This window comes from Heloderma suspectum, chromosome 7 (assembly GCF_057233095.1).
Source record: "Heloderma suspectum isolate Gila_16-S chromosome 7, 16-S_ref, whole genome shotgun sequence".
Taxonomy (NCBI): Eukaryota; Metazoa; Chordata; class Lepidosauria; order Squamata; family Helodermatidae; genus Heloderma; species Heloderma suspectum.
In genome coordinates, this window is record NC_139464.1 from 34,232,075 (window position 1) to 34,252,962 (window position 20,888).

Consider the following 20,888-nt stretch of genomic DNA (forward strand, 5'->3'; position numbering starts at 1 on the left):
GGTTATACAGCTGCCCCCTTTCTCTTGCTGTGAGGCAGTGCACCCTCAGGGGAATGAAGTTGACAGTCCCCTCAGGGGGCTATAGGGGTTCACCATGGAAGGGATTAGGCCTAAGGGTGCCAACAGGCAGGGTGGGCACAATGTGTCTATCTCTGACAGCTGTGAAAGTTTGCTTGAAAGCTTCACTGTATCACACTAAAGCAGGGGTGAGCAGCCCATGGCCCTCCAGATGTTTTGCTCTCCACCTCCTGTCAGCTTCAGCCAGCATAGCTAATGGGGAAGGATGATGAGTGCTCCAAGCCAAAACATCTGGAGGGCCACAAGTTGACTACCATTGTAGTACGGGCTATTCCAACCTGTACAAAACTGAGTCTTTTCACTAGTAGTATATAAAATGGTACTATACATATACATATACATATACATATACATATACATATACACACATATATATGAAAGAATTATAGTCCACTTGTACATACCACCTCTTAATATCTTTTGTTGCAAGTTGAATTTACAGAATGATCTGCTTTGACATTACCCAGCATAAGCTTAATGATAAAACTATACTATATTTAGAAACCTAAATTTGGAGAAGATGTGCTGAACATGAGAAAGGATGATGTGTGAACCTCTAAAAACGTGCCTCCTTTGCCCCAGTGCTTTGATTACTGCTGCTTGAAAGATGAGGAACTGGTTGTAATGACAGTGTAGGATACAAATATGACTTTGGTCTGAGTAACACATTTCTAACCATCACAAACAGCTGAGACAATTTAAAACCAATGGAGGCATCTGGTTTGTGTTTGGATCACCTCCAGGGCCTTAATGAGACTTTTCCATGCAGCCAATGATATCAATAGAACAAAATTACTCGGGGAGCTTCATCTCATTCTCATCTGTTAGTTTGCCTTAATTTGATCACTCTGACTCATCTTGACAGGTTATGGCCTGTTGCAGCAGTAGCCAAACTGGCTTATGGATCACATGTGACTGCTCATCAGCTCAAGAAAGGTTGTTAAAAGATGCCAATTTATTTCTCTTATTCATATGGAATTCTAGGCCACCCTGTCCCTAAGGCTTGGGGAAGGTTTGAATATATAAGCCCAGATTAAACAATTTGGATAAAAGTTAGTTGCAAGATGTGTAGTCTGATCCTATATGACTGTTTACTTGGAAATAAGTCCCACTGATTTCAGTGAGACGTACTCCCAGATAACAATGCACTGGATAACAATGCAGCTGTAGAAAGGAGGAAAACAAAGTTACTTCCAGGTAAATGTAGAATATTAGTATGTTCTTGAAAATTAAGGTATAGGGATAATGTGAATCATTTCCTCTATTTGTGAAGTTCAGTGATGAGCCCCAATCCTTTTGTAGCCAAAATGGCACTATCCACACTCAAGGGAGTGGGGGCTGGGGAATCGGCCCTATCACCAGTCTTGCGGGAATCTCAAGATTGGCAGAAGCACAAACAATCTGGGGGGGGGGGAATCTTAAGGGTGGTGGATAACCCCCAAACAGCCAAAGGAGTACTGAGCATCTCAGTAGCCACAGCATGTTGAGTCCATTGGAAAAGAAAACACCGGGGCTTGGTGAGGGTGGGTGCGGAATGGAATCTGTTGGCTGACTGGACTGGTAAAGAGGGGGCATGGCTGCATCAGCCCAGGAGGCTTCAAAACACTGTTGACCAGTTGGCAGGAGAGCCTAGCTAAGAGAGACAGAGAGAAGGCAAGGAGCACAGATGGAGCAAGGAGAATTGGAAGGCAGGTATTTATCTCTCTGTTTCTCTTTCTCTGGGGACCTCTGCTCCATTTCTTCACTTCTTTTCCTTCCTCAAAGAAATCAGCAAAAGAGGATAGAGGAAGAGACACACAGATATAAAAAGAGCAAAGAGTACCACCTCATTGTCTGGCTAGGTAATTTCCTAGCTCACACAGAAACTTTAGGATGTAAGAGCTGCCCATAGACATCAATGGAGAAATCCAAGATTCAAAGATAGCTGGGAATGGATACCTGTGCGTCTACCCCCCCCCCCCACCGCTGAAGTTAGCAGCAAAGAGAGGTTTTCTTGCCTTTTCTAACTCAGTTCTTATTTAATGTGAAACATTTTGTGCAAATTCCAAAGCTAGCTAGCTTATTTATTTATTTATTTATTTATTTATTTAAATGCAGTTCATTGTCCCCATATTGCAGGTTGGAAGGGGCTGTGACTGAGAGTGGCTCATGACAGCCCTGCAGTATATATTGCACTGAATACTGCAGGTCAGGCTCTGAATGGTTTACAGCAACCCTACAGTGTTGTCCAGAGGGATTAGACTCCTATGGCAAGTTGAGTTGCAGGTGGGCTGAGAAGAGTAATATGCAACAACCTTGTGGTGTAGTTCATTCTTATACCCCTATTGCATGTTAGAAGGCTGTGCCCAGAGAGAGCAGCTTACAGTAGTCCTGGAATGTAGTCCACTGTTAATACTGCAGATCTGAGGTGGGCTGAGGCTGGCTTGTATTCTAATTCAAAAATCCCCCCTAAATCTCACATTGCAGCAAAGGTCCTGAGTGGTATTGCATCAAGGCACACACATTGGTAGCTCTTCTCACAGAAACGGCTACTAAGGCGAGGGTCTTCTCAGTGGTGGCACCTTGTTGTAGCATGACCTCCCCAGAGAAGCTTGCCTAGCACCTACATTGTTGTCCTTTTGGTGCCAAGTGAAGACCTTTATATTCTCGCAGGCTTTTTAGCCCTTCAGACTTTTGTAATGTGTTAATCTATTTTTAGATCTTTGCAGTGCTGCTGGCTTTTATCTTGGTTACTTCTTTGGTTTAATTATGTTTTAAACTTATGGTTGTATAATATGTTTGATGATTTTATTGTCTTTTATGGTTTTAAGCTTTGTCTTGTAGGCTGTCCAGAGTGCTTCAGCTAATAGGTAGTATAGAAATGTAATTAATTAATTAATTAATTAATAATCTTAGAGCCAGAGGGGTGGAGGGTGAGGATTACAAAGTTGGAAGAGATCCTGAATCTCTTTGCAACAATAGGCACTGCACTGTAAGGGATCCTTGAAAGGTCATTCAGACTATCTCCAACCCCATAAAAATACTAGGTTTTTCAGCTCCTTCAGTGACAGCCTCAGGCAAGACATCCAGACCAGGGATATACCACGACATATTGGTGATGGACCCCACTTGTATATTTATATATCATTTTGAATTTATGCGAAACAAGTGGGAACCCACAATAAAATGTTGTGAGTGTACCCCAGCCCTCAACAGATTGCTCCTATCCTTAACAGGATAGGATCCTATCCTTGTAATACTGTATATAAGCCAAACTACTCATAGGGGTCTTCTGCTGTAACAAAAGTGAAATTATTCTACCCAGTTCTCTCACATGGCCTGCTCATGGCTGAGGCCTTCTGGCAGTACACCACTTATGAATAGTTAGAGAAGCTGCACTTCCTGAAATCACTTCTATGAAACAATGTATAGGCACAGGAGGCCTTTGTAACTGTGGCATTCTCTCTATGTTTCTCATTCTTGAAGAAGATCAAGTCAACAACAATTAAAAGAAAATGGTGGTGGTGCCATTGGTGTGATCCACACCATCCATCTTAGGTTAGGACAGGTGAGCTACCAGTTGAAGCCCTAAAACATTCCCCCGAATCTTCTATAATGTACAAGAATTCTGTGGGGTGTGAATACCCAGGTGAATGAATACATGAAGAAGGAATTATGCATGAACAACCTCTGGCGTTATTTCTGGAGCAACACTGGAAATCCTCTAAGGTAACAAAATCGTAGATTAGATCTGATCATATTCTGCCTACCTTTTGTGCTTTAGGCATATCAGTGTGGCGCTGAGCACGTACAGACCGTGCAGATTTAGGTGGTTTGACGGGAGCGCAGTACATCTCCAGCCGTCTCAGGTCACAGCTCTGGAAACAGCATTCATCCACTATTCCTTTGGTAGAAGGTGGACGTCTATTGCCTCCATACCCTGCTGGTTTACCTAAAGGTGACATAAATCAGTCACAGTGAAAAAAGAGAACAAAAGCCTAAAATATTTTATTAACCTTACAATATTATTAGGTGGGTCGTCGGTCCCACAGAATGAGAAGTGTAGAAAAAAAGACGTATTTTATTGGAACAAGGAGTTCTTAAAATATTGTCCACCCTACATTCCAAAACTCTGCTGGGTTTAATGTGCACACAGAGTGGCCATGTACCCCACTTTACAGAGGGCAGTTCTCCGTTGGGAGGGCTGTGCAGTCCAAGTCCAGTTTAAAGAGAAAGAACCATCAAAACGGAGAGCATTGTTATGGGGCCTCGGGGTTTCCCATCAACAGTGAGCACCTGGACAGCAGACTGAGCAGGCACACAGGTCATCTGGTCACAGTCCTCCCCACTATGGTGAGATGTAATATATTTCTATTTAAGCTATATTAATTATTGCTAAATTTGTGTATCTATGTATAAATCAGCACATGCAATTTTTATGCAAATCCATACCTTCTTTACCCCTCTTTTTTGGTGATGCACTTTCTCTTTTTGAACAATGCACATGTGGCCACCCTGTGTGCACATGGAACATCATATGCACAAACAGGTGTATATAGATTAAACATGTAGACTTTCTTGAGCCTGGCTCATTCAGGAGTTAGAATAATTAAGCTAGTTGCACATTGGGTTGTATTTAATGTTAGCCTAGCTTAAGTCCCATTCCTTTTAGTGGGAATGTTGTAAGTTGGACTAACTTTGGATATGCCTGGGAGTATAGTGTCGTGTTCTCCATCAAATCCAACTAATAATGGTTGATAACCTCATTCAGTGAAGTGCATGAAACTCCATGAGGAACCAGAGACTGCACTTACACTTTTACTGTTTTCTTATTCATACTGCTTTTTATTAATATAGTTTCTACTCTATTCAGGTTGCTGATAAATCTCAGCAGTGTAGCTGGTTCTGCTATTATCCTCACCTGACCTTCTAATAGGCTGGAAGCCTCAGGGGTCAGATGTGCCACCTAAGCATACATGATGCCTGAAGAAGCCCCATGAAGATATTACTTATGCTTTGAGGATAAAAGCTTGTTTCCATAGAACACATAAAACACTTTTTTAGTATTTTACATCATGAGTCCATGCACTGGATTAAGCAGTGTGCTATTTATAGAGTTAGGAGACCTAACCAGAGCTGGTCCAAGACATTTTGTTGGCTGAGGTTGAACAGCAAAGCATGCCCCACTACAGCAGGATTCAAAGAAAGGCAAGTTATTTCAGCACTTGAGGCAGAAAAGCCTGCAAGCACTTGTCCTTGGCAGTAAAAATGCAACAATCATAAGTTAAATAACTAACAATTTTCTGTCTTTTCATGGTGCTCTACATCAGCTTCCTAAGGCAGAAGCCTTGCTTTGCCTAATGGTAGGCCTGGCCCTTCACATCTTGTGAAGGGCATAGGTGGCAATCCTATGCACATTTACCTGGGAGTAAGCCCCCATTGAGGACAGTGGCTATACTTGCAAGTAAACATGAATAGGATTGTACTGTTAGTGGCATTGTTAATATGAGGAATGTAATACAGTTTGCACTCTTTGTTGACCAAGCAATTGCTTACAAAAAGCCCCTTGAGAACCATAATAGACCAGAACCTCTCTAGCAATAAAACAAACCTGACTATTTAGCCAGCAGGGCCCTCTACTCAGAACTAGGCATTGCCACTAGCTTTATAAATCCTAATGATTTGAACAGTTTCCCTCAAGTGGTATAAACTAAATAGAAAGATCTATAAATTAATTTTATCTGTACACTACCCTGAGATCCTAATGATATAGGGCAGGATACAAATGTTTCTAAATGAATGAATGAATGAATGAATAAATAAATAAATAATTCTTGCTTCGTACTTCTACAGATCACCGAAGACCCCCCTTTAACTATACCTTATATAAGAATACGGTAGTGTAAGGCATATTACTAGTGATCTAACGGGGAGATTTTGCTCATTTTTTAAAAAAAATTGAAGCTTGAGCAGTGTAAACATGCAGAAAATTTTGAAACTTCAAAAAAGTTCAAATCTTGAGCATTGGGCAGCTCAGGAAGGGAGAAAGGAGAATGATGAGGGAAAGGGGAGGTTAATGCATATGCCTCACACTGTGCATATAATATAACATGTGACACAGTGTGTGTATGCACGTGTAATAATGATTACTCCTGTGAGCTCTTAGAGTACTGAGCCAATGAAAGAACATGAAAGAAGAAAGAAGAATTAAGGAAGAAAGAAGAATTTCTGTGCAAGAAATGCACAGAATGTAGGGAAAGGGATGAAGAAAAGTAACTTGGTGATAGAGGAGGAGGAAGGGAAGCTGAGGAGAAAGAGCTGAAAGGACACCAGAGGGAGAAGAACGAGAAAAATCTTACATGTTTTTGACCTCAAACTTCAAGAAATGATAAATAATCTTTTTAAAACAACTTTTGTCTTGGTTTTCACCTTTGCCAGTTTAGCTATAGTGTAAAGTTGTTCCACTCACAAGGGAAACAGGCAAACATATTTTAATCCAATCATTCTCAAACTACTAGCCCTAGTGGTGACATGGGATTTGCACTGGTATCATAATAGTGACCCCTTCATAGATCACTGCCTTGTTGTGGCAAAGGGGCTTGTGTAACTCAGTGAAGCCATAAGCTATGCTGTGCAGGGCCACCCAAGACGGACAGGTCATGGCAGAGAGTTCTGACAAAATGTGGTCCCCTGGAGAAGGAAATGGCAACCCACTCCAGTATTCTTGCCAAGAAAACCCCATGGAACGTATCACAAGGCTAAAAGATATGATGACGGAAGATGAGCCCCTCAGGTCGGAAGGTGTCCAATATACTACTGGGGAAGAGCAGAGGGTATTTCCAAGTAGCGCCAGAAAGAGTGAAGCGGCTGGGCCAAAGCCGAAAGGACACTCAGCTGTGGATGTGTCTGGTGGTGAAAAGAAAATCCGATGCTGTAAAGAACAATATTGTTTAGGAACCTGGAATGTAAGATCAATGAATCAAGGTAAGCTGGAGGTGGTCAAACATGAGATGGCAAGATTGAACATCGACATCTTGGGAATCAGCGAACTAAAATGGACAGGCATGGGTGAATTTAATTCAGGTGACCATTATATCTACTACTGTGGGCAAGAATCCCTTAGAAGAAATGGATTAGCATTCATAGTCAATAAAAGGGTGGGAAAAGCAGTACTGGGGAACAATCTCAAAAATTATAGAATGATCTCAGTACGAATCCAAGGCAAACCATTCAACATCACAGTAATTCAAGTCTATGCCCCAACCACTGAGGCCGAAGAAGCTGAGGTTGATGGGTTCTATGAAGACCTACAACACCTTCTAGAACTAACACCAAAAAAAGATGTCCTTTTCATCATAGGGGATTGGAATGCTAAAGTAGGAAGTCAAGAAATCACCGGGATAACAGGCAAGCATGGCCTTGGTGTACAAAATGAAGCAGGACAAAGGCTAATAGAGTTTTGCCAAGAGAACACGCTGATCATAGCAAACACTCTTTTCCAACAGCACAAGAGGCGACTGTACACATGGACATCACCAGATGGTCAATATCAAAATCAGGTTGATTATGTCCTTTGCAGCCAAAGATGGAGAAGCTCTATACATTCAGTAAAAACAAGACCTGGGGCTGACTGTGGCTCAGATCATGAGCTTCTTATTGCAAAATATCGGCTTAAATTGAAGAACGTAGGGAAAACCACTAAACCATTCAGATATGACCTAAATCATATCCCTTGTGAGTATACAGTGGAGGTGAGGAATAGATTTAAGGGATTAGACCTGATGGACAGACTGCCTGAGGAACTATGGACGGAGGTCCGTAACATTGTTCAGGTTGCAGCAACTCAATCCATCCCAAAGAAAAAGAAATGCAAGAAAGCCAAGTGGCTGTCTGATGAGGCTTTACAAGTAGCTGAGGAAAGAAGGGAAGTGAAAAGCAAGGGAGAAAGGGGAAGATATACCCAACTGAATGCAGAGTTCCGGAGAATAGCAAGGAGAGACAAGAAGGCCTTCTTAAATGAACAATGCAAAGAAATCGAGGAAAACAACAGAATGGGAAAGTCTAGAGATCTCTTCAAGAAAATCGAAGATCTCAAGTGAACGTTTTGTGCAAAGACGGGTATGATAAAGGACAAAGAAGGCAGGGACCTAACAGAAGCAGATGAGATTAAGAAGTGGTAGAAAGAATACACAGAAGAACTATACAGGTAAGATCTTAATGTCCCTGATAGCCATGATAGTGTGAAGAAGAAAAGGCAGAAAGCGAAGAAGAAGGCAGAAAGCAAAGAAGATCTAAAGAGCCTGTTGTTGAGGGTGAAAGTGGAGAGTGCAAAAGCTGGTTTGAAACTCAACATTAAAAAAACAAAGATCATGGCATCTGACCCCATCAGATCCCCGATAGCCATGATAGTGCGGTCACTGAACTTGAGCCGGACATCCTCGAGAGTGAAGTCAAGTGGGCCTTAGGAAGCATTACTAACAACAAAACTAGCGGAGATAACAGTATTCCAGCTGAGCTATTTAAAATCCTAAAAGATGATGCTGTTAAAGTGCTGCACTCAATATGCCAACGAATTTGGAACACTCAACAGTGGCCACAAGACTGGAAAAGGTCAGTTTACATTCCAATTCCAAAGAAGGGCAACGCCAAAGAGTGTTCAAACTACCGTACAGTTGCGCTCATTTCACATGCCAACAAGGTTATGCTCAAAATCCTACAAGCTAGGCTTCAGCAGCATGTGAACTGAGAACTACCGGAAGTACAAGCTCGGTTTCGAAGAGGCAGAGGAACTAGAGATCAAATTGCCAACATTCGCTGCATCATGGAGAAAGCAAGAGAATTCCAGAAAAACGTCTATTTCTGCTTCATTGACTACGCTAAAGCCTATGATTGTGTGGATCACAACAAACTGTGGCAAATTCTTAAAGAGATGGGAGTACCAGACCACCTTACCTGTCTCTTGAGAAACCTGTATGACGGCCAAGAAGCAACAGTAAGAACCAGACATGGAACAACCGATTGGTTCAAAATTAGGAAAGGAGTACGACAAGGCTGCATATTGTCGCCCTGCTTATTTAAATTATATGCAGAGTACATCATGAGAAACGCGGGGCTGGATGAATCACAGGTCGGAATTAAGATAGCCGGGAGTAATACGCAGATGATACCACCCTAATGGCAGAAAGCGAAGAAGATCTAAAGAGCCTGTTGTTGAGAGTGAAAGTGGAGAGTGCAAAAGCTGGTTTGAAACTCAACATTAAAAAAACAAAGATCATGGCATCTGACCCCATCACTTCCTGGCATATAGAAGGGGAAGTAATGGAAGCAGTGACAGATTTTACTTTCTTGGGCTCCAAGATCACCGCAGACGGTGACTGTAGCCATGAAATTAAAAGACGCTTGCTCCTTGGGAGTAAAGCTATGGCAAACCTAGACAGCATAGTAAGAAGCAGAGACATCACCTTGCTGACAAATGTCCGTATAATCAAAGCTATGGTTTTCCCAGTAGTAACGTATGGCTGTGAGAGCTGGACTATAAGGAAGGCTGAGCGCCGAAGAATTGATGCTTTCGAACTGTGGTGCTGGAGAAGACTCTTACGAGTCCCCTGGACTGCAAGGAGGTCAAATCAGTCCATCCTAAAGGAAATCAACCCGGAGTGCTCATTGGAAGGACAGATACTGAAGCTGAAGCTCAAATATTTTGGCCACCTAATGCGAAGAGAATAGTCACTGGAAAAGACCCTGATGCTAGGAAAGATTGAAGGCAAAGGAGAAGGGGATGGCAGAGGATGAGATGGCTAGATAGCATCACCGATGCAATGAATATGAACCTGGGCACACTCCGGGAGAGAGCGCAGGACAGGAAGGCCTGGCGTGCTATGGTCCATGGGGTCACGAAGAGTCGGACACGACTTAACGACTGAACAACAACATAATAGTGAAGTAAAAGCTACTGTATAGCTGAGCTGTCAGGGCACTTGCCATGGTCATAGTAGCAGGAAATGGTATCCAATTAAAGCACAATACACATAGAGTTACACACACACACACATTTTGCTGTTGGTCAAAAAAGCCAAAACCTTTGAGACCTCCCTAGCTAAGAGCCAAACTAGACAAGACATTGGGAAATCTATGACTGAATCTCATGCTAAAAATGTGTTAAAAGCACCATGGGTGGATGTGGGGATCTGAATTGAACTGGATTGCCTGTCAGGAAACCCCTCTTCCTAAAAGTGATCAGTTTGAGACCACAATGTTGAGGGAAGGGTTTTTAAAAACAATTTTAACCTCTATAGTTTTCCTTGTCTACCTTTTCTCCTTGGAGGCTCTTATTTGCCCCATAGGTAAAAACATAGAGGTACCCATACAGTGTCTGTATATTTTTTCCCCATGGGGCAAGTGGGACCTACAACATAATGTCACGTCAAATGCTCCTGTTCACTGTTCCAGCCAACCAGCGGTGACCTTTCCCAATATAGTCCATTGCATTCCCCTCCCACCTACTTTGTTTTGTTCCCTCCAACAGCCAGCCAGCATTCTGTGCCCCCCTGAGCATGCTCAGTCCTCCTTGGGCTGTTTTGGGGGTCTTTGAGTTTTTTCTAAAGATGTTTAATATTTCTGCAAACCGTGGGGTTTCCCCGAGTCTACTGATGCCTCCATTTTGTGCATGAGTGGTGCCATTTGATTACATAAGCAATGACATACCAGAACATCAAAACTGAGGGAATTTCTAATGGTGTGTGTGGGGGGGTGTGGGGTGCAGGAAAGGGCAACCCAAATGATCAAGGAGCTGAAGCAACTCCCCTATAAGAAAAGTTTACAATGTTTGGGGCTTTTTAGCTAAGATTCTAAAAACACACACAAGTAATTGGGGGTGCGGGGACATGATGGATGTATATAAAATTAGGCATGGTGTGGAGATACTGGATAGGAAGATTTTTTTCTCCCTCTCTTGTAATATTAGCACCCTGGTTCATCCAATGAAGCTGAAAGGTGGGAAATTCAGGACAGATAAAAGGAAGTACATCTTCACACAGCACATAGTTAAAGCCAACTTGGACAGCTGTAAACAAATTCATGGGGGATAAGCCAGTCATGATGGCTATATATTACCTTCACTATCAGAAGTATGCTGGGGAACATGAGCAAGAGGGTGCTATTGCACCCATGTCTTGCTTGTGGGCTTCCCATATGCATCCATTAATTTCCTCTACAATCCACCCTCTTCCCTCTCCCTCTCCAACTGTCAACTGACCAATATTCCATCAGCACGTTAACTGTCATTCCATGCTCCCCTCAGCTTCGCCTCCCACTTACCTTAACATTCTACACTCCAAGTCGTCTGCTCCCTCCCCTCCCCTCTCCACACACAAACCCCAAACATGGTTCATGAGTTACAACTCTGAACTGAGCCAGAGTGATCTGAGGACCACGTTGCTGCACTACACGTATCGATGTGCCTTGAACTAACAGGGTGGCCACAGCTAGTTTTCAGTCACACAAATGAATCAGATACTTAGACTGTAGCCAAGAAAAGTAAAAGTCTAAGGGTGCAATCCTATACAAGTTTAGACAGAAAAAAGGCCTACAACTCCCAGCATGCCACAGCCAGGAGTTGTAGGCCTTTTTTCTGTCTAAATTATTTAGGATTGCACCCTAAGGATATGTATGACACAGTGGAGCACTTTAGATGAGGCATATCAGCATTTACACATGCAGTGTCACAAAATGTATTGGGGGCTGGATCCAGAGAAAGTTAATCCATGTAGGCCTTATTGAAATCTGTCTGAAAAATTAGTCATGACTTAGATTCCCTTGATTTCAAAGGGATCTAAGTGTGACTGACTTGCACTGGGGTGCTTCCACATGAGGCTTTAATAGCACCATTGTCTTGCTTCATTCACATAATTTTATGGCGTTTGTGTGCATCCAGACATTGCCATCTTCCTCTTGGAACTCTTCCATGTTTTTCCATCAATCCTTCAGTCTTTTTCCTTTCCACAAATAATCCATTAAGGAAAAAAAGACAGAATTGCTGTATAATGGCTTCTGATAAGTAGCGCTAGGAGCCCTCCATCTGGAAGCACCCTCAGTCCAAGCCATTATGAGCTTTTCTACACAAGGCTCATAATCAGCTGTTAATCCACAGTATTTACTTTCAGTTTTGTCATAGAACTGAGTTTCAAGCAGTACACGAGGAGTGTTCCCTTTCTTGCTTTTGTGCTATATAACCTCTAGATGACACTGTGATGTAGCAGAAGAGCACAAATACACAAAAGGAAATTGTGCTTTTGCTTTCACAATTAAATGTCACATTTTCCCTGCTCAACTCACCAAAAGTGTTGGTTAGACACAGAAGTGAAACTGGAGGGTCACAATGTTGTCTAAAGAACCCATAAACAACCATGAGTAGAGAATGGCGAACACATGATAAATGCCTCATGTAGAAAAGCCCTGCTATGCTGTTTAATAATATAATGATTGCCTGTAGGAAAAATGCTGAAGTATCCTGGTGCCCCTTCATGGATCACTGCCTTGTTGTGGCGAAGGGGCTTGCGTAACTCAGTGAAGCCATAAGCTATGCCGTGTAGGGCCACCCAAGACGGACAGGTCATGGCAGAGAGTTCTGACAAAATGTGGTCCACTGGAGAAGGAAATGGCAACCCACTCCAGTATTCTTGCCAAGAAAACCCCATGGAACGTATCACAAGGCTAAAAGATATGACGCCGGAAGATGAGCCCCTCAGGTCGGAAGGTGTCCAATATGCTACTGGAGAAGAGCAGAGGGTATTTCCAAGTAGCGCCAGAAAGAGTGAAGCGGCTGGGCCAAAGCCGAAAGGACACTCAGCTGTGGATGTGTCTGGCAGTGAAAAGAAAATCCGATGCTGTAAAGAACAATATTGTTTAGGAACCTGGAATGTCAGATCAATGAATCAAGGTAAGCTGGAGGTGGTCAAACATGAGATGGCAAGATTGAACATCGACATCTTGGGAATCAGCGAACTAAAATGGACAGGCATGGGCGAATTTAATTCAGGTGACCATCATATCTACTATTGTGGGCAAGAATCCCTTAGAAGAAATGGAGTAGCACTCATAGTCAATAAAAGGGTGGGAAAAGCAGTACTGGGGTACAATCTTAAAAATGATAGAATGATCTCAGTACGAATCCAAGGCAAACCATTCAACATCACAGTAATTCAAGTCTATGCCCCAACCACTGAGGCCGAAGAAGCTGAGGTTGATCGGTTCTATGAAGACCTACAACACCTTCTAGAACTAACACCAAAAAAAGATGTCCTCTTTATCATAGGGGATTGGAATGCTAAAGTAGGAAGTCAAGAAATCACCAGGATAACAGGCAGGCATGGCCTTGGTGTACAAAATGAAGCAGGACAAAAGCTAATAGAGTTTTGCCAAGAGAACATGCTGATCATAGCAAACACTCTTTTCCAACAGCACAAGAGGTGACTCTACACATGGACGTCACCAGATGGTCAATATCGAAATCAGATTGGTTATGTCCTTTGCAGCCAAAGATGGAGAAGCTCCATACAGTCAGTAAAAACAAGACCTGGAGCTGACTGTGGCTCAGATCATGAGCTGCTTCTTGCAAAATTTCGGCTTAAATTGAAGAACGTCGGGAAAACCACTAAACCGTTCAGGTATGACCTAAATCATATCCCTGATGAATATACAGTGGAGGTGAGGAATAGATTTCAGGGATTAGACCTGATAGACAGAGTGCCTGAGGAACTATGGACGGAGGTCCGTAACATTGTTCAGGAGGCAGCAACGAAATCCGTCCCAAAGAAAAAGAAATGCAAGAAAGCCAAGTGGCTGTCTGATGAGGCTTTACAAGTAGCTCACGAAAGAAGGGAAGCGAAAAGCAAGGGAGAAAGGGGAAGATATACCCAACTGAATGCAGAGTTCCGGAGAATAGCAAGGAGAGACAAGAAGGCCTTCTTAAATGAACAATGCAAAGAAATGGAGGAAAACAACAGAATGGGAAAAACTAGAGATCTCTTCAAGAAAATTGGAGATCTCAAGGGAACGTTTTGTGCAAAGACGGCCATGATAAAGGACAAAGAAGGCAGGGACCTAACAGAAACAGATGAGATTAAGAAGAGGTGGCAAGAATACACAGAAGAACTATACAGGAAAGATCTGAATGTCCCTGATAGCCATGATAGTGCTGTCACTGAACTTGAGCCGGACATCCTAGAGAGTGAAGTCAAGTGGGCCTTAGGAAGCATTAGTAACAACAAAGCTAGCGGAGATGACAGTATTCCAGCCGAGCTATTTAAAATCCTAAAAGATGATGCTGTTAAAGTGCTGCATTCAATGTGCCAACAAATCTGGAACACTCAACAGTGGCCACAAGACTGGAAAAGGTCAGTTTACATTCCAATTCCAAAGAAGGGCAATGCCAAAGAGTGTTCAAACTACTGCACAATTGCGCTCATTTCACATGCCAGCAAGGTGATGCTCAAAATCCTACAAGCTAGGCTTCAGCAGTATGCGAACCGAGAACTACCGGAAGTACAAGCTGGGTTTTGAAGAGGCAGAGGAACTAGAGATCAAATCGCCAACATTCGCTGCATCATGGAGAAAGCAAGAGAATTCCAGAAAAACGTCTATTTCTGCTTCATTGACTACGCTAAAGCCTTTGATTGTGTGGATCACAACAAACTGTGGCAAATTCTGAAAGTGATGGGAGTACCAGACCACCTTACCTGTCTCCTGAGAAACCTGTACGAGGGTCAAGAAGCAACAGTAAGAACCAGACATGGAACAACCGATTGGTTCAAAATTGGGAAAGGAGTACGAGAAGGCTGCATATTGTCACCCTGCTTATTTAACTTATATGCAGAGTACATCATGAGAAATGCCAGGTTGGATGAATCAGAGGTCGGAATTAAGATTGCCGGGAGAATTATCAACAACCTCCGATATGCAGACGATACCACCCTAATGGCAGAAAGCGAAGAGGATCTCAAGAGCCTCTTGTTGAGGGTGAAAGAGGAGAGTGCAAAAGCTGGTTTGAAACTCAACATTAAAAAAACGAAGATCATGTCATCTGGCCCTATCACTTCCTGGCATATAGAAGGGGAAGAAATGGAAGCAGTGACAGATTTTACTTTCTTGGGCTCCAAGATCACCGCAGACGGTGACTGTAGCCATGAAATTAAAAGACGCTTGCTCCTTGGGAGGAAAGCTATGGCAAACCTAGACAGCATAGTAAGAAGCAGAGACATCACCTTGCCGACAAAGGTCCGTATAATCAAAGCTATGGTTTTCCCAGTAGTAATGTATGGCTGTGAGAGCTGGACTATAAGGAAGGCTGAGCGCCGAAGAATTGATGCTTTCGAACTGTGGTGCTGGAGAAGACTCTTACGAGTCCCCTGGACTGCAAGGAGGTCAAATCAGTCCATCCTAAAGGAAATCAACCCTGACTGCTCATTGGAAGGACAGATAATGAAGCTGAAGCTCCAATATTTTGGCCACCTAATGCGAAGAGAAAACTCCCTGGAAAAGACCCTGATGCTGGGAAAGACTGAAGGCAAAAGGAGAAGGGGACGGCAGAGGATGAGATGGCTAGATAGCATCACGGATGCAATGAATATGAACTTGAGCACGCTCCGGGAGAGAACGCAGGACAGGAAGGCCTGGCGTGCTATGGTCCATGGGGTCACGAAGAGTCGGACACGACTGAACGACTGAACAACAACAACAACAATCCTGGTGCACTGCGGTGACATACACATAGTTCCCTCATGCCATACAGTCCTTCCATTGTGACCCAGGGTGTGTCTGGATGAGGGCTCCTAACTTTTTAAATTAAAAGGCAGCTATTATGCAGCTATTCTATCTTTTTTTCCTTAACTGATTTTCTGTGGTAACAGAAAAGATGGACGACGCAATGGGAAAGTATGTGAGGGTTATGAGTGGAAGATGTCATCAAGACCAGCCTTCACCAACCTGATGCCCTCCAGATGTGTTGGACTGCAACTCCCAGCATCCACCAGCCAACATCTGATGGGTACCAGGTTGGGGAAAGCTAGTCTGGACTAGGGATGGGTGAATGAGTGATGTTCACGATTGCTAGGATTCTCCAAACATCACCTCGGTTCTCGTGCCTGATTCCTGTTCGTGACTGCGGCTCACGTTACGCGAATGGGAAACTTGTGCAAATCGAGCAGCGATCAGGTGGGAGATTTGCACAAATCCCCCCAAATTTGTACAAATCTCTCCAAGTTTGCCAAATTTCATAATTTGCACACATTTTCTCCATAGGCTAAGGGTGGGCTGATGCAGTGTACTGAGGCAATTTGCACAGATTAGGAAATTTGTGCACGTCTAATTGGGAATCAGGAATGAGACAAACACAAGAACGTGTCTGAAAATTTGTGAGTATTTTTGGCAGACATGTGCTCATGCTTGCATTCGGGGCTTTGAATGGGGCATGCTTGCATGTTTTGCAAGCAAAAACGAAATCCTCATACATCCATAGTCTAGACCTCTGTAAAATTCCATGAATGAGGTAGGGTGATGGCATGATAAAAGCCTCATCTGAAAGCACCCCCAGGTGTTTTTTTTTTTAAAGTTTTCTGGCTGCCATTGATAGGAACCTTATGTTTACTCTGCCTTTGCTGAATTCAACATCTAAGAGTCTCCTACCATCATTAACTGATGAATTACTCATGTGTTGGGGCGTGTTTGTGTGTGTATATGTGTGTTTCCCCTGCCCTCCTTTTTTCCAGCTCCCATGAGATTTCTTAGTGTATTGGTCAGAGAAGTTTTTTGGCTATCACTTTAATCTATTTGTAGTCAAATATCTGTGTTACATTTGCATGTGCTTATGAGCTGATATTATGTTGAATCATACCATTCTACTGGCTCTTATAAAAACAGTCAAGTTTGGAATTCCACTCTTTGAACAGCTGGCTTCTGTAGCAACAGCATTGCACTGTAAATAGGGCAGGGATAGTGATGTCATTCAGAAGTGCTTTGTCTATCTATATCCCCCCCACCCCACCCTGTAAGATATTGTTTACCATTGGTGCCATCAGTGCAGTTCTGCTTAAGCTGCTTTCACAAAAGACTCTCAAATAGCAGGTTCAATTTCCTGTGCCTGTCGGGAAAGCTATATACATTATATTTGACACAGGGCTGCTGCTAAGATTGGCAGCCCCGTGTCCGGTTTCCTACCCTCTACTTAGCAACATTTACAGACACTTACATGTATGATGACATCATTGTTTTTCTGTGTTATTTTGACCCTGCCAGCCAAAGCCTATGAAGTGGAGTGAGAAGGTGAGCAATCATATTAAATCTTCATGCTGTGTCTTAATGCTTTGCATATAGCTAGTCCCAGGTTTAGTTCACTGCACCACCAGTTAAAGGGGCTAGTATGGCACAGTAATATGGCAAAGGTAATATGCACAGTGGAGAAAGGTAATATGCACAGTCGGGCCTGGTTATGCTTTATCTCTGATCCTTGGGATCCTGGTTCCTGTTAACCTGGGAAGGACCATAGCTTGGTTGTAGAGCATGTGCGTTGCCTGCAGAAGGTCACAGGTTCAATCCCTGTCACCTCCTGTTAAAATAATCAGGCAACGTGTGATATGAAAGATCTCTGCCTGAGACCCTGAAGATTTGCTTCTAGTCAGAGTAGACAGTACAAAGCTGAATAGATAAAGAGTCTGACCTGGTGTAGGGCAGCTTCATATGTCCTTGTGGGTTCATATGTCTAAGGTGATGATGGAAATGGGTCATGTATTCTGGCTCGTACTCACCAAGCCATAATAAGCTGGCACCTTTCCCCACACTACTAATATTGCACCAGAAATCTGCCACAATACATTCTGTCTCTCATGCTGGATAAGCTATCGAACACAGTCAGTGACGCTGTTCGGATGTAACAGTGGTGGCTACCGGCAATTTGTGTATTAATTAATTAACCCACGAATTGCGGGGATGTGTGCCATGTGTGCACCACTTCCAGTTTACAGCAATGACCTACGAATGTGGCATTCATAGGTTGTTTCTGTGATGTCTGAACCCTGATACTTGGGGTTGTTTGTGGGGTAAAACCCCCCAAGCTAACTCAAGAACAAACCATGGTTTAACATGGGGTTGTTTAACCCACGAACAACCCCAAGTGCCCGGGTTCAGATGTTATGGAAACAACCTAGGAATGGTGCATTCATAGGTTGTTGCTGGAAACCGGAAGCGGCTTGTGTATGCGTCCCCACAGTTCATTAGCTAATTAAGTAACCCACACATTGCCACTGAACACTGACATTACATCCTAATAGAGCCACTGTTCCTTTATCAGGAAGGAGCAAGGGTAATATTTTTAGTTGTAGAGGGGTCGTTTGCTGGGAACAGGATGGGCTCAACACATAAAGACACTGAAATGATTATACTACAGCAGAGCAGGCAACATTCCTGGATCCCTATTCTACAGCATACTTAGGATAATGGGTAGTCTGGCCTTGATCCTAGTACTAACACTGGAGAATCAGTATTCATCAGACAATTTGCATTTTCAGCTGAGTAGGGACATGAAAATACCATGAACAGAATTGTATAGTCACCCATGTTATTCCTAATGCAAATTCTCTGATGGATATAGGGACTGTGTTCTAGCACACCAAATCCTTGCTCCTATCTTCCACCCTTGCAGTGGGCCTCCCATATCACCACAACCCCAATTTGTGCTAGCTTATGGTCTTATTACTTCTTCTCCATTGATTTAAAACAATCCAGTCCACTGCAATCTCTTTTTAACAATGCAAAACACTAGAATTTACAAGACCTAAAAGTGTGCTCCATTTTTCAGTAATATTTAAAGAAGCATGGTAACGGTTTTTAAATGGCTACAGGCACAATCCTATCCGGATGCCTGTCAGCCTCCAAACTCAGAGGCTGATGGGCATCCTATGCAGAGTGGGAGAAGCATGGAGGCGATTTTCACCTCCATGCTTCCCTGGATCTGCAGAGGGGAAGGGAAGGAGGCTGTGGAGGGCTGGGGATAGCCTTCCCCTCCTCACCCACAAAACTGCCCCCTTTCCCTTCCCTCTGAGGTCGCCTATGGGACTTCAGAGAGGCGGCTGGTGTGGTTCTCTCCGCACCAGCTGCAAGGGGGAGCAGGCAGGGAGCTCGGACTCCTGGGTCCAAGGTCAGAGCCCTGTCTCCAACTTCAGATCCTGGAATCAGAAAAATCCTATTGCCCTCCAGATGCTGTCTAGGAACCATAGGATTGCTCTCCCCATTATGTAATTTAATAATTTTCTTTACTCATTGGTTGAAGTTGGCAGCATACTTTGCTGTCACAATACAAAATGAGATCTTTCAGGGTATAATACTGAAATGCACCTCTAGAAAATTTTCATTTGTCAAAATAGTGTCTGGACTAAGGGCAATTTGGGAAGGAGAACTATGTTAGGTAATTGCCTGAATTTTGTTTGACTCCCTTTTAGTATCTGGGGATTTTCCATGAAATCATTATCTTTTGTGGAGAAAATGGGGGTGGGGACTGTGAGGAAGGATGTCTATTGCTGGGAAATCTGGACCTCTTTGGGATTGCTGGACTTCTGTGGTGCCCCCGACTCAACTCACTTTCTGGGGACATTTTACATAGTTTTTTTTGTCTTGGCCATAATTTGTGCGAATAGAGATCTGCACAGATAGAGATCTGTGCAAATTATGGCTGCAAATTGTGTAAATTTGTATAATTTGTGCAGATTATGCAATTCATGCTGTAATTTGTGCAAGTGCATTTTTATGTAAAACCCAAAACAAAATGGAAATTCTGTCAGCTGGCCCCACTTGTTGCACACTGAGTTGGGCTAGCTGGCAGAAAGCAGAATGGATCTGGGGGTGGGGCAGCCAATGAAAGCTCATTGAGCTCCACCACTGTACAGATTCCTCCGACATCCCTAACTGTATTACTTTGTGAGTATTACTTGGAAATATTTTGGGTTCAATTCAGACTTAGTCATGCTTAGGCAATACCCACTGAAATCAATAGGACTTCAGTTAGTCAAGGCAGGGCAGGATGGGAGTTGCCATTGACCATATCTGAAGGGTACCAAATTGGGAAAGGTTGGTCTTGATGATGCACTTCAGTCTAACTGGAAATGTTGAGATGGCTACTCTCGATTTGCCTTTCTGAGAGCTTCATTTTAAACTTGCCTTTATATAGCAACAACAATTGTAAAATGAGCATGTTTGCAATGGGTTCTCTTTGCCAAATACGACATATGTTTGCATGTTGATTAAATTTATTGACATTATACTCAAGATTTTTTAAAAACTTATTGTGAAACATTTTGTTCTCGTAAGTCCTAAGGGAGGTATAATTGGAAAGCACATGTTCTGGGTTTGCAAAGAGTATATGAGGTATGGAATCTATCAGAAGGCTAACTAAGGGCACAGTCCTATGCATCTTCAGAAAGAAAGAAGTCCTGCCACATTTCCCATGGCTGGCTGCGAAATGCTGGGAGTTGTAGGACTTTTTTCGGTCTAAACATGCATAGGATTGCACCCTAAAACAGTCTAATTTGTGTGTTTATTTAAAACATTTGTATCCCGCCCTATATCATTAAGATCTCAGGGCGGCATACAGATAAAATTAATTTAAACAGTATAAAACAATAAATAATTTAAACAGCTAAAAACATATTAAACCATTAAACAAGCTAATACCAATTAAAATCTAAAACAAAGTTAAAACAGTGTGCTACTTTAGGGAATGCCTTTAGCCCTCAAAGGCTTTCATAAAAAACCATGCTTTTATTTGGCGCTGAAATGAAACCAATGTC

General features: G+C 42.9%; 1 protein-coding gene across 8 annotated transcripts in view; it reads right to left on the reverse strand.

The window, feature by feature from the left end:
• The window catches only part of IGF1 (insulin like growth factor 1), a 100,221-nt gene that overhangs the window by 16,321 nt on the left and 63,012 nt on the right, over positions 1 to 20,888 (reverse strand). For all 8 annotated transcript variants that reach the window (XR_014784263.1, XR_014784261.1, XR_014784262.1 and 5 more), the window contains exon 3: positions 3,828 to 4,009. Coding sequence is in view for 4 of the 8 variants with exons in the window: in XM_084809606.1 (XP_084665732.1) it covers positions 3,828 to 4,009 (182 nt within the window). In the remaining 4 variants the exon portion in view is untranslated. The remainder of the gene's footprint in view (positions 1 to 3,827; positions 4,010 to 20,888) is intronic.